At 38.8% G+C, this 19,668-nt stretch overlaps 1 protein-coding gene across 1 annotated transcript in view; it reads left to right on the top strand.

The window, feature by feature from the left end:
- Positions 1-256: 256 nt before the first annotated feature.
- Positions 257-19,668, top strand: part of crispld2 (cysteine-rich secretory protein LCCL domain containing 2) — a 53,030-nt gene continuing 33,618 nt past the window's right edge. The window contains exons 1-3 of the mRNA XM_049465421.1: positions 257-404; positions 7,069-7,406; positions 16,326-16,444. Of these exons, the coding sequence (XP_049321378.1) occupies positions 7,152-7,406; positions 16,326-16,444 (374 nt within the window). The 5' untranslated portion in view covers positions 257-404; positions 7,069-7,151. The remainder of the gene's footprint in view (positions 405-7,068; positions 7,407-16,325; positions 16,445-19,668) is intronic.

Genomic DNA, 19,668 nt, shown 5'->3' with positions numbered 1-19,668 from the left:
CCTCTCTCCCTCACTCTCTCTCCCCCTCTCTACCTCACTCTCTCTCCCTTTCTCTCCCTCCATCTCTTCTCCACCCCTCTTTCTCTCTCACTCCTACTCTCTCCCCCCTCTCTTCCTCACTCTCTCTCTCTTTCTCTCCCTCCCTCTCTCTCCCCCCTCTTTCTCTCTCTCTCCCCTCTCCCCCCCCCTCTCTCTCTCTCTCTCTCTCTCTCTCTCCTCCTCCTCCTCCTCCTCCTCTGGGGTCTCCTGCTGTATAAAAGGAGCTGAAGTCTCTCAGAACCAGTTCAGTTCTGTAGCAGCTGCTGTAACTCTCAGCTCTAAATCCAGCCGATAGAGAGCGCTGAGCCCGACCTGTCTGACCCTCTGCACCCTGTGGAGTTACTGCAGGACAAAAACACACTTTGGTAAGATTCATATTTTTTATTTTATATTCTGTAGCTGTTTGCCTGCTGTTTAGTCTCTTCTTCTCTAGAGAGATTTAACAGAGAAAATGTTGGTTTCAGTTATAGTGTAATTATAAGGGATTTTTTTCTGACATACAGATCTGAAAAAAAAAAAGAAATCACTTAAAAATTATAAGTTTCTTTGATTTTACCAAATTGGAAACCTCTGGAATATATTCAAGAGGAAGATGGATGATCACAAACCATCAAACCAAGCCAGGAGTGGCATAATGTTATCCAAAAACTGGGACTAAAAACCAGGGTTATTCCACCAAATATTGATTTCTGAACTCTTAAAACTTTATGAATATAAACTTTTTGTTTTCTTTGCATTATTTGAGGTCTGAAAGCTCTGCATCTTTTTTGTTATTTCAGCCATTTCTCATTTTCTGCAAATAAATGCTCTAAATGACAATATTTTTATTTGGAATTTAGGAGAAATCTTGTCTGTAGTTTATAGAATAAAACAATAATGTTCATTTTACTCAAACATAAACCTAAATAGCAAAATCAGAGAAACTGATTCAGAAACTGAAGTGCTCTCTTAATTTTGTCCAGAGCTGTATATTACAATATTAAAAAAAAAAAAAATATATATATATATATATATATATATATATATATATATATATTTAATTACAATATTTAAAGAAAATGTAAGTTTAAGAGGTTATGAAGAAACCTCTGCATATCTTTGGACTTGTTTTAGATGAGTTTGGGATTTGGGAACATGGTGAGGTGGATTTGTGATCCAGCCATGGACAGTAGAGACAGTTACTCCAGCAAAATCAGAATGAAATCAGTTTAATAGCCTTGATTTCAGAAGAAACAGTGAAGCTTGTGATGTGATGGCTGTTGCACAGTAGAGTGGACTGAAGATGGGTGTCATCATGGTCAATGTGGCTTTCTTTGCCAAGTGTTCTTTGGGGAGAGTCAGAGAAAGAAAGAAAGAGAGAGAGAGAGAGAGAGAGAGGGGGAGGGAGGGATGAGAGAGGAGTGGTTGCTGTGTGTGTGGTTCAGAATGTAATGAAACTCTCAGGTATGTAAATGTCAGCACTCGCGCCATGCTGCTACAGCACAGGCCGGAACAATTACCACATTAAGCCCATTTATAACAGTCTTATAACTTCCTGTGTGAAGTGCTGATGCTGAAACACGCTGAAGGGGCTCCTACTACATGGTTCTTGGCTTGTATGTACAGTTCCAAGAAAGAAAAGAAGTTGTATAACATTATTTTAACATTATTAAGGACATTCTGTATTAAATGAAGACTCAAACATGTGAAAAATACATTTTGCTGAGTGTGGAGAATCTGTAAGCTCTAAAAAGGAACTTTGGTAACACTTTATATGAATGTCATCTCTATAAGACTCTATAAACATATTTATAACACATTATAATGCATTCATAAGGCATTATAAACATGGCTATACATATTTATAAAACTCTATAATTCATCATAGCCATGTTTATTATGCATCATGTACTGTGATTATAATGCATTGATAGCTGTGTTTATAACATGTTATACATCAATACCAAGAAACTGGTCCCAGCTTGTAGACCATCTGTATCATGACTAAAAAAGCTTCCAACCTATAAACACAACCTCAATAATCCTATAAATATATTCTTAACCACTCATGAATTATACTTGTCTTGAATATAATATTAATTATAGTCAATTATAATGTATTATAACAGGTCTTTGTGCGCTCTAATAAAGTGACAGACTTTCATTGTGGGACTAGATTATTAAAGATGGATATGAACTATTTTAACCTGTATATCATAAGCATAGCTTGTATTATGATCACAAGTTATAATGCTTAAAAGACATGGCTATAGTGGGCTATGCATTTTTATAAATATTTATAGCCATGTTTATAATGCCTTATGAATGCATTATAATATATTATGAATGTGGTTATTGAGTCTAATAAAGATGACATTCATAGAAAGTGTTACCGGAACTTTTTTTTTTTACATTATGTGAAGGTTCTGCACAGTACAGTATAGATCATATATTATGATGAATACTGCTTGGCCTCTGTGTTGTAGGCTTTAAGAACAAGCATTATTTTTGAGCTGCTACAGTAACTCTGTATTGGTTTGTTCTTTCAATACTGTTCACTCTGTAGCATTTTCTTTCTTCATCTCTTTTTTTTCTATTAGAATTTAAAAAAAGAGAGGACTAAATAAAATCGACGATTATTTTTTAAAATAAATTATATACGTTTAAATCTTATAAAAAAAAACAAATGTTTTGAGTTTAGTGACCTTATTGGTTTTTACTGTATATTACTATTTTATAATGTTAATTTTTATTATGGAAGAACAATCTAACAATGTTTTGATGCAAACCATGTTTTCAGAACATTCCTGAAACATTATTTCTGTAACATTACAGGCCAACCCTCCAAGAATTTTTTCAAAATGTTGCTAAATGTTCTTGAAACTTTCTCTGTTTTTTGAATAGGCACATTTGTATTATGTGGAGGTTCTGTGAGCTTTAACTTCTTAAGCTCTGTGACTTTGATTACATTGTAAGCATTACTAATTGATAATTACATGCAAAACATTGCAAATTCAGTTGTTCTTAGTTAAACCAGTGGGAAAAAAGTCCAATGGTGGTTCCAATGGGTTTACGAGGACATATACATCCTAACTAGGTACTTTTATATTATTTGGAGGTTATATATACTCTAAAAATTCACCTTTATGGGGACATATTATGAAAAACCTACTTTTTGCATGCGTTTCTTGGGTTTCTTGACTATAAACACTGTGAATCAGCTAAAAGTCAGGCAACAACCCTCACCTGAGCTCCACCGACTAGATTTGAAGAGTTGAAGAAACACTATTTCATTCTGCAAGTTAAGAACTTCAGACAGTTCACAGCAGGAATAGCCAGCAGACTTCTTCTGAGGGAGGGATCTGTACCCACTGTCTGTGGCAAGTCAGCAGATATTTTCAAATAATGAGTTCATGAGCATGAACTAGCCTGTTGGCTAGCCATGACTAGAAACAGCTTATTTGCATAAAAGTGTCAGAGCCCTTAAACGGCTCATTCTGAAAGGCGACTGAAACTGGTGAGAATAGACCTGGTGAGATCTCGTTGTGAGTGATTTTGTGCAAAGAACTTCATGAACTTGTAAAAATAAGTATAATATGTTTAATATGCAAACAAACCATTATTTCATGTTGTAATTCTATACATTTAGGATAAATATTTATTCTGTTACAGTATTTTCACGCTGTGGCATTCGATTCCCAGTTGTTTTAGGGATCTACAAGATTTTTGTTGGTTGTTATATAGTGCTGCTTCTAATAGAACCCTTCCTGGGAGTGTATCTGTTCAATAGGGAGGCTCTGTGAGTGAGTGTGTGGACAGATTACCTGGCTTGTGTTTGAAAAACTGAGAGAGAGAGAGAAAGAGAGAGAGAGGGATAGAGGAATGGATGGATGGTGAGGGGAAGGGGTGTGGTGGCTGGGTTCACAGAGGACTGTTGCTGGAGCTGTGCCTGTGTGTTGGCACCGGGTGCCAGACCTAAAGCCTGTGGACAGAGGGAAAAGAGAGAGAGAGAGAGAGAGAGAGAGAGCGCTGGTGTGCATGCTGATTTAGGAGAAGTTACTGTTTGGCTTCTCAGTGCCAGCAGGCAGTGGGTGTCGCTGGCACACTGGCAGGAGCTCCAGGAGCTGGCAGTGCCCATCAGGAGAGTGACACTTTTGCTCCAAATTCCCCCGTAAAAAACATTCCTTCATCCCTCTCTCTCTCTCTCTCTGTCTGTCTGTCTGTCTGTCTCTTTCTCTCTTTCTGTGTTTTTTGTACACACATACAGACAGCCACTATATGGAAAAAAGTATTGCTCATCTGCTCATTCAATGTTTTTTTTCTAACATCAAGGTTATTAAACCTCTTTTTACAAAAAAAAAAATATATATATAATGTTCTTTACTCAAAATCACTCTCACATAAAGATAAATATCTTACCAGCTCTATTCTTACCAGCTTCAGTTCCTTTCAGATTGAGCCGTTTAAGGGCTCTGTCACTTTTATGTAAATAAGCTGTTGTTGGCCACGCAATATACACTATACACTGTCATGACTGGCTCTAAACTGTGACAAATAAATGGAGGCCACAGTGTTTAAATAGCAAAATATATATATTTAATGAAACAATTAGAAAAAAAGAACATGCCCAGACATTTGATTTTATTTAACAAAAAGATGGCCAAAGAAAATCTAAGGATCAACAAAAAAACAACTAAAGCATAATGCCAAACAGAAGTAAAGCAAGCAGGCCCAGACACTGAACATAACAAAGGAAAAGGACCCCACAGCACACCTACACAGGTGAATACATTGATTAGGTCTGTAGCCCCACCCCCCTCAGGTGTGGCACACCCAATCAGGGGACAGGCAGGCCACAACACTGTGTGTTAGTGTTGCAAGCTAGTTCATGCTTCCTTGAGATGGATCTACAAAACTGTATTAAAGTTATTTGAAATTACTTGCATCTACTTTCCTGGTACAGATCCCTCCTTCAGAAGAAGTCTGTTGGCTAATCCTGCTGTGTGCTGTCTGAGGTTCTCAACCAAAATGACTGAAAAGGTGTTTCTTAATCTGATCTAGTGGGTGGAGCAGCTGTCTAGTGTGTTGGAGTAGCTGTCTCTATTGTCCGGATGCACCAAAATCTAGTATCTATCTCAACACTATGGGGCTTTACAGTATATCCCTGTACTAGCTCACTCCTGGCATTAAATAGGGATTTTGCCAACATGATAATAGTTTTTCTTTTAATTCGGACACATTTCTTTCTCACACATCCCTTCCGGGATCGTCTCAGCCCTGCTAATGAGGTGCCAGCCTGTGAGCCGGCCCACTGTCAGATCTTGCCGCTCTAACCTTCACCCAGCAGTTCACAGTTACAACAGGAAATTAATGAGATGAATCAGTACCCACAGGGGGTAGCCCCTGTTTCTGCCGCTCCATCAGTGGCGGCACACACTATAATCAAGGCAGCTTGTTTTAAAAGCCTGTTGCGTAAGAAATATTCACCAAAAACAATAAAAAAAACAATGGCTTATTGTTATGAGGGGTTCTGCACCAATAAGCACAGTATTATCAGTGAGATAAAAGGGGCTTGAGCAGACCACACGTTAGTGTTACATGCTAGTTCATGCTTAACTGTGATAGAGGTACAAAAATCTAAATCTAAAAACGTCTTTGAAAGTACTTGCACCTCCTTCCCTGGTACAGATCCCTCCTTCAGACGAAGTCTGCTGGCTAATCCTGCTCTGTACTGTCCGAGTCAACACCCACAGGGGGTAGCCACTGTTTCTGCCACTCCATCAGCGAGGGCACACACTATAATCAAGGCAGCTTGTTTTAGCAGCCGGTTGCGTAATCAATATTCACCAAAAAACAATCACAATGGTTTATTGTTATAAGGGGTTCTGCCACAATAAGCACAGTATTATCAGTGAGATGAAAGGGGCTTGAGTAAGCTGGCAGAAATCAGATGTGATTTAGTGCCAGCAGTGTGATGGGCAGCGGTCCGGCTGGCACTCGGAGGTGCCCGCTGCTTTGATGTGGGCTAATGCTGTGGGTTTTATAGCCTCAGCAGTGGGTGTTACAGCAGAGGGGAAATCCTTTGTTGTGAAAGGCGCATGTCATCACGGCCTGCCCGCGTAATGCCCTGCAGATTGATGGATGGCATGCGGGGGCATTAATAATGAACAGAGTGTCTGTGTGTTCAAAGAGAGCCAGGGAATGAAGGGAATGAATGAGTTGACACAAATAGATGCAACATTCCTGCTCATAACTGTTGTATTGTTATGTAATATTAGGATTACACACTATACTGTATATGGATAAAAGTATTGGGACACATTTTAATTAATGAATTCATGAACTCAGATGTTTGATTTAGTCCAATCAAACAGAAATCTTGAATTACGACAAAATATCAGACACTGCAATGACTTTGGACTTGATATAACACAGTGGACCAACACCAGCAGGTGGCAAATTTTGCATTTAATTTTAAAATCAAGGGAGCAGAGTCTGGAGTGTGAAGTTTCCACCAATCAGTGATAGTTTGGAGAGACATGTCATCTGCTGGTGTTGATCCACTGTGTTTTATTATCAAGTCTAAAGTCTGTGCAGTTTTGTTTTCCCCACAAAATCTTACAGCACTTCATATCTTACAGCTTCCCTCTGCTGATAACAACTTTTATGGAGATGCAGATTTCATTTTCCAGCAGGACTTGGCACGCTGCCCACAGTACTGCCAAAAGTACTAACTGGTCTTATATAATATTTTTTTATTTTATGAGACACTGATTTTTGGGTTTTCATTGGCTATATAAATGAGTTTCCAATTTTAAACTGAATTACTGGAATAAATTAACTTTTTAATGATATTCAAATTGTTTGAGATGCACGTGTAGTAGATAGGGAATTAAAAAGCACGTTAGGAATGTATGCAATGTAAGTGTAGGTCTCCTAATACATTTTTTCCAAATAGTGTTGGTGTTTTTTATAATAATACTTCCTATTAAGTGTATATACTGTATAAATGTCCTTGACCTCATAAGATCTATTATACTCTCCCCTCAGACTCAATTACCTTCTACTGCAGTGCTACTACCAGTGAAGGACCACCTCCAGTCTCTCGTCCAGCCCCTCGTCTACCGGCTGCCATGTCTAGACTGCCCCTCCTGACCCTACTGCTGCTGCTGTCCACCCAGCTGGCCGCCTCCCTCTTCCTGCCCGACTCTCCAGAGCTGAGGAAGCTTCTGAGCCGCTATGAGAGTGAGCTGGAGCCCAACAACAGCACGGCCTCTGCCTCCCGCGTCCGCAGGGCCATCCAGTGGTCAGACCGGGAGGAGATCCTCGCACTCCACAACAAACTGAGAGAAGGCGTCTACCCCACCGCATCCAATATGGAGTACATGGTAGGTGTGCTGTAGAAGTAGTGGGTAATGCTTGTGTAATGTTTAACAACATGCCAGATGTCTCAGCATATAGAGAGTTGTAGAGGTTCCTAATGGTGTCCTATGAGAATTCATCACATGCATTTTCAACCAGGGATTTTTGAGTTTTAAACTTAAACTTAACTTTTTGGCCTGTTATATAGTCACACTCAGCACAAAAAGTGAAACTTGCTCTTACAGCCTCCAACACTGGGGCCAGGCAGTTAATTATTATATAATGCAAAGAGGCCTGTGGAGAATGACTACACACTGATGGTGAGTGAGACTGAGCATGTGCAAAGTAGTTGGCTTGGCCAACTAGAGTCAACTAGGGAAACTACAATTTGTAATTTTTGCCAGCACAGATTATGAAATTAGACTGTAGTTAAACTTTTAACAAGAAATTTAATAATTTTAGTTTAGGTGTTTAGTTTGCTTTTTTAGGGCTTTCTCTGTTTTTTTAGTGTTAACTCACTATATTATTTTTGTAATCAGTAACACGTTATTATTTTTTTTAACACAAGTTATTTATGCCACTCAAATTTGACCCCAACTTCTGCAGTAATCTACCCTGCCACCGCCCAACAGGCTCAGTTCAGACTTCCAGCTCATATAGAGAAATATGGAGCAGATAGGACAGAAATGAAATAAATAAAAGAAAAAAGCTAGGTCCAACAGTCTCCGTGATACAGCACAACACACTCTGGTTCTATACGCTCTCAGCGTAGTGCTGGTGCACGTAGCATATACTTACGAGGCTCTTAAAGGGACAGTGTACACATTACTGAATACTGGATGGCCATTTAAATGGTCATCCCCTGTTGTAAGCAGGTGCTGCTTAGATCTTGTTTAATGCTGGGGAACTTTATACACCTGCAGACTAATAATAGGTTCATATCGTCGCTGTCCAGTGAAAAACAAGTATCTCCATTTTTGTCGATTTTTAGTTTGCTACATTAGTTACAACATAAACTCTTTTTAAATTGACTTTTGTTAAATGTTTTCAATTTTTTTTAAAGTTGCTGTTTAGGAGATGTTTTGGTTTTCATTGGACTGCAACAATAATTAGTATATTGCTTCAGAAAGCTGTGCATACAGTATGTGTGCATTTGCCTTTACATCTGGCAACAGCAGTGGTGACCAGGGCACCTCTAGGCTAGACTTTGAATGGGCCCACCCTCCTAAACACACTCAAAAAAATAATGCTATTTTTATAATAATGATGTTAATTAGATGGATGGATGGATGGATGGATGGATGGATGGATAGATAGATACTTTATTGATCCCTGAGGGGAAATTCTAGACATCCAGCAGCAGGTATAATACACAAAGTTACAAATTGAATACACAAAGTTACAAAATAAAATATATAAAATATAAAGATAAAGATATATATAAATACAATCACATAGAAAATAGAATGTACAATGTAAAATGTAAAAATGCAGTCTTTAGTGTGTGTGTAATGTAGAATGGAGGTAGTGCAGTTGAACAATATACAGTGAACACCAGTTGATGTGCATAATGTGAGGATAACTGATGTCAGCCATACAGAAAGTGCAAATTCACAGTTATATAATAATTTAAATTAAATTAAGCAGTGCAAAAGATACGTAAACAGTGCAAAAGATACGTAAACAGTAGATGAATGAACTAGTGAATGAACTACTAGTGCAAAATAGGGTAGAACTATAAAAATAGTGTTATAGGCATCAGCAAGACTGAGAGTGTGTCCATAGCTGAGGGTGTGTCCATGGTGTGGCTGGAGTTACCAGAGTGAAAAAGTGTCACAGAGTCTTCAGTTTGCTGTGCTGAGAGGAGTTGAACAGTCTTATGGCCTGAGGGACAAAAGACTTTCGGAGTCTGTCTGTGGAGCAGGACTGGGACAGCAGTCTGCCGCTGAATGAGCTCCTCTTCCTGGTGATGGTGCTGTGCAGAGGGTGGTGAACATTTTAATTACTAACATTCTAATTACTTTACATTATTTGTTTATGTGAGTGAGTGAGTGAGTGTGTGAGTGAGTGTGTGCATGCTAGTGTCTGAGAGTCTTCAGCACAGTGACGTAGGTCCATAGGTAGCTTACTGGATTAGCATTATTGCTAACCAGGCACATGATAAACAGCGCGATGAACAGACAAACTCATCATTCCCATCATTAAGCACAAATCTAGATGAGGCAGGGTGGTTGTTTGAAATGAATTAATTTAAAAAATGTGACCAATCAGTGGGACCTAATCATTGCATGGCCCCAAGGATGTGCAGCCTAGGGTAGCCTGAGCGTTTTACAAGGTTTGCCTTATTAGAAGCTTAAATGACTAAATTACTAGTGTTAATAAGCATGTACTGTTGTGCCCACGCTGCCCGCAGTAGTGTCCTGGCAAGGTTGGGCATGCAGCTGAGACTGTGTAATTATGTCCAGAGTAAAGGAGGCCACACAGCGCCACCCTGGCAGCCTCGTCTCATGAGTTCATGTTTTCCAGCCGGGATCACGCTCCTAAAATCAACACTGCCCGTCACGTTTGGGTCAGACTCAGCACCGACTGGACCGACTCTCCCGAGACTCGGTGAGGAGCTGACTGCATCACTACAGACTGGGCTGCCACTGTTTACAGCTCAGCACAGCTGTTTAGAGTAGTCTGCAGTAGAGTGGCTGGCGTTAATGCTCCCGGAGCTGCCCTGCTGCTGAACGAATGCCACGTCCTGCTGTGTCACCTTTCCAGTTTTCCACTTAGCATGAATGTAGTCAATCAAAAAGCCGAGACGTGTTTGGTGGTTTCATGCCGTACGTTTTGCAGTAGAGCTAAACCTTGTAAATTTAATATAATAACTAGTGGTTTCAATCAATTAAAAATGTAATCCAATTAATCACGGTAATATTCTGTGATTAACTGTGATTATGAATAATCAAATGAATGAAGCTACACTTCTATAGTCCTCACACAGCGTACTCTCAACCGGAAAAGACTGTCCACCGGAAGGAATAGTCACTACAGCATTTTACAGCATTTTACAGCATGTTCGCACTTGTTCTTCTTAAGATGCAATTTTAATAATATATTTATATTAGTGGTGTTATTTAAAATACTAGTATATTGTATACAGGAAACTTTTTTTTGCTTTATTCTAAACATCTCAGCTTGATTGCAAGGATTTTTGAATCAGAAATTAATTGCTGAGAATAATTAAATACTGATTGTAAATGAGTTTGCTATTGCACACATGCTCACAATGCGGGGGATGACCATTTAAATGGCCTGGGGGAAATATATAACAGCCAGTATTCAGTATATATAATATGTACACTGTCTTTTTTAAGGACCTCTTATACTAAGTGTGTAGGCACTCAGCTGTATACAGTATACTGTACACACTGTACACAGTATACTCTATATTGGCAAAAGCATTAGGTTGCCTGCCTATTCGAGTACCTGCCTCTACTGCCCAAAGGAGACTTTGTAGTACATTTGAGAGCATTGTGTGAGGATTTGCTTGTGTTAAATGTCTACAATAGTGTTGGCTAGTGAGATGAGGATGTTGGATGATCACCCAGATAGCAAAAATCACCTGGGCTAGTTGAATTTGCTAAGCCCCAGTTTGAATTTGATATCTGAACTGAGTGGTGCATTTACCAACACCCCAGTTGCTGAGTATAATATGGCAAATGGTACAGTTCGCTTGAGCCAACGCCCCGGATGCTGAGTATAAAGCACATTTGACCCTGCTTTGCATGGCTGATGCAGAGTTTCAGACAATGATGCCATACAGCAGGGGTGTCCAAACTTTTTTGTTGGGGGCCAGAAGGAGAAATATATTTGAAGTCACGGACCACAGACTCTGTAATAAAACAAATAATGAAATATACCACTTTAAACTTTACATAATACTTTTTTCCTGATTATTTCATTTACACACCATTTTACTTGTCTTACTATCTTTATCTTTGACAGTGTTGTGTAAACTAAGATTTTTCAAATTGATGTTTAATTTCATGATGTCTCTTAATATTAAACTCCTTAATTACGGCAACTTTTAGACTCTTTGCTCCGTTTTTCTGCGCTAGAAATGCGCACCCTCTCTGCTTTTAGAGTCTTTGGCCCGTTTTTCTGCGCTAGAAATGCGCACCCTCTCCGCTTTTTGACTCTTTGGCCCATTTTTCTCCGCTAGAAATGCGCACCCTCTCCGCTTTTAGACTCTTTGGCCCGTTTTTCTATGCTAGAAATGCGCACCCTCTCCGCTTTTAGACTCTTTGCCCCGTTTTTCTGCGCTAGAAATGCGCACTCTCTCCGCTTTTTGACTCTTTGGCCCATTTTTCTCCGCTAGAAATGCGCACCCTCTCCGTTTTTAGACTCTTTGGTCCCATTTTCTGCACTAGAAATGCGCACCCTCTCCGCTTTTAGACTCTTTGGCCCGTTTTTCTGTGCTAGAAATGCGCACCCTCTCTGCTTTTAGACTCTTTGGCCCGTTTTTCTGCGCTAGAAATGCGCACCCTCTTCCCTTTTGACTCTTTGGCCCATTTTTCTCCGCTAGAAATGCGCACCCTCTCCGCTTTTAGACTCTTTGGTCCCATTTTCTGCACTAGAAATGCGCACCCTCTCCGCTTTTAGACTCTTTGCCCCGTTCCTGACACCTAGCGTTCAAAGCTCATCCTGTCCAAAAGTATTGCTGCTTGGAGCTCCATCATTCTGGAGAACACAGTTCCTTCATTGGTCCACAGCTTAATACTAGAGACTTTATACCCTCCCACACCATACCTGGTATTGGAATAAGCTTAATTCTGATAGATTTATTGCGATTATCTGCTCCAGAGAGGTCTGTTCTATTGGTAATACTTCTCTACAAGGACCAGATAATATTTGGACAGTCAGTCAGACAAGAGATATTTGTTGTTCCATGTGTATTTCTACAGTTTCTGCATAAAGTTAAAGTTGACGAAGCTTGTGATGAGAAATCTGCCACTCAAAGCGGTTGCGTGATTTGGTGAAATGTATGTCTTGGCTGATGGGCCGTATTTTGGGGTGTATTTTGGGTCATATTTGGTTTAAGAGGATTAAGCTTGACTTTCGCCTCACCATTCCTTTAAAATCTCACACTAATGATTACATTATCACATGCAAACATTTATATCATTGAAGCCAGCGGAGTCCCCCCGAGAGCCCAGAGACCCCCGTCATAACATACACGGCTTCTGCTTCCAACGTTTATAAACAGCGATGGAGTAAACACAACTCTCCGGGGTTTCAAAACATGTTCCAGTGCCGGGTTTGGATCCAGAACTTTGCATGTGAACGGCTCTGAGGGGAGGATCGACCCCGTCCATCAGATTTAGAGTAAACTCTACTGACAGGGTTACTACACTGCTGTATTTAAAGTACGCTATAAAGCTTTAAGAAGAAGACTGAAGAGCGTAGGGTTGGTTAAAGACAGAGAGAAGGTCAGTGCAGTTAATTCTTCACTATAGCTGGGTCTTAAGTCAGAAGATAGACTGTGTTGAAGGACTGAACACTGCAGTTTACTACAGCACAAAACCTTTAGTACTACAGGCAGCAGCCGTGGTTCAAGAGGGAACACTCTGGATGAGTTGGGTGGTAATCGTCCAACATTCTGACCTCATTAATCCTGCATTTCTATTGCATGATACCTCAACACGACTCAACACTGCTTAACACTACTCAACACTGCTTTACACTGCTTAACATTGCTAAAATCTACTCAACACTGCTCAATTCTAAACTCTTCTCAACTTTATTCAACACTACTCTACCCAGCACTACTCTATTCAACACTACTCTGCTTAGCGCTAATCTACTCAACATTACTCTACTCATCACTGCTCTGCTTAACACTACTCAGCACTACTCTATTCAACACTACTCTACTCAGCACTACTCTATTCAACACTACTCTACTCTGCACTACTCTATTCAATAATACTCTACTTAGCACTGATCTACTCAACATTACTCTACTCATTACTGCTTTGCTCAACACTATTCAGCATGACTCTACTCAACAATACTCTACTAATCACTACTAAGCACTACTCACTTCAACACTACTCAGCACTACTCAGCACTACTCTTCTCAACACCACTCTATTCAACACTACTCTACTTAGCGCTAATTTACTCACCACAACACTACTCAGCACTAATCTTCTCAACACTACTCTGCTCAACACTACTCAACGCTACTCTACTCAACACTATTGAGCACTACTCTGCATTACTCAGCATTACTCTACTCAACACTACTCTACTCAACACCGCTGAGCAATACTCTACCCAGTACTACTCAACACTGCTGGAATCTGCTCTACACTGCTTAAATCTATTCAACACTACTCTACTCAGCTCTACTCTGTTCAACACTGCTCTGCTTAACACTACTCAACACTACTTTACTCAACACTATTGAGCACTACCCTGCATTACTCAGCATTACTCTACTCAGCACTACTCTACTCAGCACTTCTCATTGTCACTACTACCATACTTAAAGTGATGGTACCAGTAACAGTGGAGAGTTCTAAAGGAATTGTGTTCCAGCTTCTCGATTCATGGCTTTTTGCATCAAATCAAATGACCACTATCTCTGGCCAATCAGCTCTCTACAAGGTTTTTGATAAGCTTTTTTATTCCTGTGTATCTAAAATAGTAGCTGGTTCCAAGTACCAGGTATCAATATTGTCTATTGGAAAATATTTAACCATGTTTATTACTTTTGTAAGTGCTGTTATTTAATGTTACTTGTATTGTATTGTAAACTGTTACCAAAATCTTTTAATATCATTTGTAGTTCAAAGTTCAACAAAAGCAAGATAGTATCTTATTAACAAATAACTGATGAATGATTGAGCTGGTGTCCCAATACTTTTGTCCATACAGTGTAATTGAGATTGGAACAAGGCCCATGAATAAAGACACACTGACTGCACCCGTACAGACATCAGAGCCTGGCACCGGTCCACTGCAAATCCTCCACCTCCTCCTCCTCCATTCATACACCCACACCGCCAACCAGTACCCGCTCTACCCCCTCAGGACTCCCAGTAAATTTCCAGCACACACACACACACACACACACACACACACACTCTCTATAAGCCCTATTCTGTGCAGTGTCCAGTGTTGAGGTGTTGGCCGGCTCCAGCCCGTGCTCAGTGTACTGAAACCGCTGCTTTATTCCCTGGCATCTGGCACAGAACCGGCCCTGAGAGAGACCGTGCCCAACCTGGACCTGCTGGACCGACCCGACCCGACCCAACCCAACCACATTTCCTAAAAAAGCTCTCTCCCCTGCTCATCTCCCCCCACCCTCACCCCCTCACTCCAACCACCGCACCACATGCAACACTGTGTTCCTTATAGCCACCCGCCGGCTTCTCTGTGCCCACCACACCTGGCACAGTCTGAATTTCCCCTTTCTTACACTGTATGGACAAAAGTATTGAGACACCTGCTTATTCATCATTCATTTCTTTGTTTCTTCCAAAATTAAGTGTATTAAAAATAATGTATTCTCTTTTTTGTTGGAGTAACTGTTGGAGTTTCTATTGTATGGACAGCAATGTATAAAGTACTAGAGACTCAGACTTGATTAAAAGTGCAAGGGCTCTATCAAAAAAGTGACTTGTGTAGAGCTCCACTCTTCAGTAAAAAATCGCAACATTGTTTTAGTACTTAAGTATCACAGAAAGTAGTTTATCGTAACATTTATTGTAACAATGATCCTCAAATCAGCTTCAACAGGTTTGATGAAGCTTCTTATCATTAAGTTAATCAAGTTTCCTAACATTTTTATAATTATAATAAGTAACGATGCGGCACATAAACAATGTGTCAGAGAGAAAGTATTAAACACATTCAAAATATGTAATGGAGAAAAAGTGGAATTAGGAGTAAAAATAATACTCCAGTAGATACAGAGACAGCCTTTTAGTACTTAAGTACAGTAGTGTAGTAAAAATAATACTCCAGTAGATACAGATACAGCATTTTAGTACTTAAATACAGTAGTGAAGTAAATTTTTATAATTGTAACAATTAACGATGCGGCACATAAACAATGTATTAGAGTAAAAGTATTAAACACATTGAAAATATGTAGTGAAGAAAAAGTGTAATTAGAACTAAAAATAATACTCCAGGAGATACAGATACAGTATTTTAGTACTTAAGTACAGTAGCAAAGTAAATTTTTATAATTGTAACAATTAATGATGCGGCACATAAACAATGTATCAGAGTAAAAGTATTAAACACATTGAAAATATTGAATAGATAAGTACTTAAGAATAGTAGTGAAGTACTTCTACTTTGTTACTATACTATACATCCCTGTGAATGGACTATAGGATAATAGTATTGGGACATGTATGTAACTATACATCATTCATTTCTTTGTTTCTCCCAAAATTAGGTTTATCCTTTTTTTGTTGGAGCAACTGTTTCTATATGGACTATTTGAACAAAGGTTTTGGGACAGATTTAAGCATTTAGGCATTAAAAAGAGTTTATCCTGCTTTTGTTGGAGTAACTGTCTCTACTGTCCAGGATAAAAGGCTTTCTACTAGATTTTGCAGCATTGCTGTGAGGGTTTGATTGCATTCAGCAACACTTAGAGCATTCCCAGCTTTTTTAGTTAGTAGAGCGTTTTCTGAATGTTAAAGTTAACATCCTTAGAACATTCAATTTGTCATGTTTTCCGGATGATCTTAATTCTTTTATTTAAATGTTTTCCATTATGTGAGAAACGTTTTAATAACGTGATGCAAACCGTTATTACGTCACAAGTTTTCAGAACCTTTCTGGAACATTATTTCTGTAAAGCTTCAAACGAACATTCCTGGAACCTTTTAAAACGTTGCTAAATGTTAATATTTGTTTGATTGTCTGTGCAGGTTTGGGATGATGAACTGGAGCGTTCTGCTACACACTGGGCTGAGCAGTGTCAGTGGGAACACGGGCCGCAGGACCTGCTAATGTCTATTGGACAGAACCTGGCAGTGCACTGGGGCAGGTATGTAAACGCACATAGTCGCATTTTGGCATTACTGTATTTGTGCAGTGCTGTATCAAGGTAATACAGCTTCTCTTCAAATCAGAAAAGGTTTGGGACAGTATTGAAAATTAAAATAAAATGAACACTTATGGCCCTATTTAAGTGATCTGCAGGCGAGTCATCAACCATGCAGCTTGATTTAGGGCGTGTCAGTGTGTCTTTGCTATCATAACGACGGGAAAAGTACACCTTGCATGCACTAATTCTCTTAATGAATAATTCAATATGTCATTTTCCATTCCCTTTAAGAGCCAGGTGTGCTCTCTGATTTTGGCGGATTGCTATTTTAACAGCGCAGCTACCTGGAAGTGTTTAAAGCATGGTGAACAAACACCAGCAGATGGCATGTCTCTTTATCCAAACCATCACTGATTGGTGGAAACTTCACACTAGACCTCAAGCAGTTTGGACTGTGTGTCTCTCCACTCTTCCTCCAGACTCTGATTCCTCCCTTGATTTACAAATGAAATGTAAAATTTACTGATGATCAGTGATGGTTTGGAGAGACATGTCATCTGCTGGTGTTTGTTCTCCATGCTTTAAACACTTCAAGGTAGCTGCGCTGTTAAAATAGCAATCCGCCAAAATCAGAGAGCACACCTGGCTCTAAAAGGGAATGGAAAATGACACATTGAATGATTCATTAAGAGAATTAGTTCATGCATTTTGTGTCTTTCCAGTCATGCAAGGTCTACTTTTCCCGTCGTTATGATAGCAAAGACTAAATCAAGCTGCACCATGCATCCACTGCGTTTTATTATCAAGTCTAAAGTCAGTGCAGTTTTGTTTCCCACAAAATCTTACAGCACTTCATGCTTCCCTCTGCTACTGACAACTTTTACGGAGATGCATGAGGATTTCATTTTCCAGCAGGACTTGGCACACTGCCCACACTGTCACAAGTACCAATTGGTCTTAAAATTATAATATTCTAATTTTCTGAGACACTGATTTTTTTGTAATTTTTTTATTGGCTGTAAGCTTCATAATCATCAATGATAAAATAACTAAACGCTTAAAATAGATCACTCTGTGTGTGATACATCTATATACATTCACTTTTTTAACTGAATTACTGAAATAAAGTAACTTTTCTATGATATTCATTTTTTTTAATGCACCTCTATTTGGAACGTGTTGCAGGCCTGAACTGCAAGACTGGATGTACAGTATATTAGTTAATTGTTAAAGTTGAGCAGAAAGAACATAAAATAGTGTATTTTTAGTTCATACTGTAAATACTGCAATAGAATTTTTTGTTATGAGTATTTTTTATATAGTCTCACTTCCAGCCTTTTCTCCTTTAGGGTTTGGTTAAAAAACTACAATACTGGTCAGATTGTCGTGCTTTTCTGTCATCAAAAGAACATTTAGTCCTCACAAGGGGCTTAAAAGAAACACACACACACACACACACACACACTCAGCTCAGGCCTCCAGAATGAGGAATAATGAAGTGCAGAGGGAGAGCTGCGGTTCTGTTTTTATAAAGTGTATCTTAATTCCGCGGATCAGCACATAACGCTGAAGACACATTTCCTGTAATATTAGGAGACGTGTTGGAGGTATGAAGCACAAAGGCCTTGAGTTTCCCTGTGTTTACTCTGGCTTACACCCGGCCCAACTTACATCCCTACATCTGTTCTCTGAGGAAGAACAGCAATATGACTTTCACTGGTGATTTTTATAAAAAGAAAACGTCTCCTGAACATGTGGGGCAGGGAGTCACCTGCTTTACACACATCGTTAAGAGACATTTTCCTTCTTTTTCTTAATGTAACAATAGTATACTGCATTTTCGACAGTCAAAAATCGTATACACTCACTCATTTAAAGTTTTTTTCTACATAGTAAACACATAAGGAATCATGTAGTAACTTAAAGTAAAGTGTTAAACAAACCAAAATATCATAATGAACTTGGTACTTATCCTGTAAAACAAAGGAAACTCTTGGTCTTCCTTTCCTGGGCCAGTCCTGATGAGTGCCAGTTCCATCATAACGTTTTTTAAGGTCTTTGCAGTGAGTGCACTTGAGTAAACTTTCAACTATAAGTTCTTAAAATGTTTAAAGTCTTTTATTTTTTTATTTACTTAGTTGAGTAGTTGTTGCTTCTCATAATCTGGATTCGAACATTACTCAAATAGAGCTATTCACTGTATACCTGTAACTCTACCTCTTCCCTACAGCTTTACAACCGATGCTCTCAAACTAACATTAATTAACCCCCTAAGACCCACACTTTTGCTTGGTGTGCATTTTTAATTGCTCCTAGCTACTTGGGATTAGTAGGGCCTATAAAAGTTGGAAGTATAAAAACTGAACTTTGTGTACATAAAGTAATTTTTGCAAAAACATGTCCTCGTATGGGGACAACAATTTATTTTTAAATAATATATATATATATATATATATATATATATAATAATAATAATAATAATAATAATAATAGTAATAATGCTTTATTTTTATATAGCGCTTTTCTATAACCCAATTATTTATCCCTTGTGTGGTGTTCATATTTTTGTTACTCGTTTACTTTGTTACTTGTATTTAATTCAGCAAAATTAAGCAATTTTACATTAAAATGCTTTACACATGCTTGCTTCACCTAAATTGCAAGCAATATAAACAGCTTACATGGTTAATATTTGCCCTTTACCTTTCTTATGTTACATTTCTTTTAAAAAGTGCTACTCTATTTTTTATTAGTTTTTTAATAAAATGTAAAAGAAAATGAATTAAACTCAAGATATGAGTAGAATTTTTTTTTTGTTGTTAGTTTCATATTTACAAATGAAGCAATGTTTATTAGCCCTTGGCCAAACATACTGTATGTAATTTAAATGTGTGTGTGTGGGGGGGGGGGGGAATGTAAAAATGAAAACGGGTCCCACAGACCCGAACACCACACAAGGGTTAAAAAGATTACAATCATTATTACAAAGGAGATACAGATATTCAAAACACAGACAATACAAATACAACATTTACAGTGGAGCTCCAACTCAACAGTACTATGTTATGTGAATCAGAACATTAGAACATCAAGCAGAAGAAAGAACATACAGTGCCCTCCATAATTATTGGCACCCCTGGTTAAGATGTGTTCTTTAGCTTCTCATAAATTGAGTTTTGTTCAAAATAATATAGGACCACGATGGGAAAAAAAGTAAAGTCCAA

This window comes from Astyanax mexicanus, chromosome 16, assembly GCF_023375975.1.
Source record: "Astyanax mexicanus isolate ESR-SI-001 chromosome 16, AstMex3_surface, whole genome shotgun sequence".
Taxonomy (NCBI): domain Eukaryota; kingdom Metazoa; phylum Chordata; class Actinopteri; order Characiformes; family Acestrorhamphidae; genus Astyanax; species Astyanax mexicanus.
This window is presented reverse-complemented; position numbering and strand designations above follow the sequence as displayed.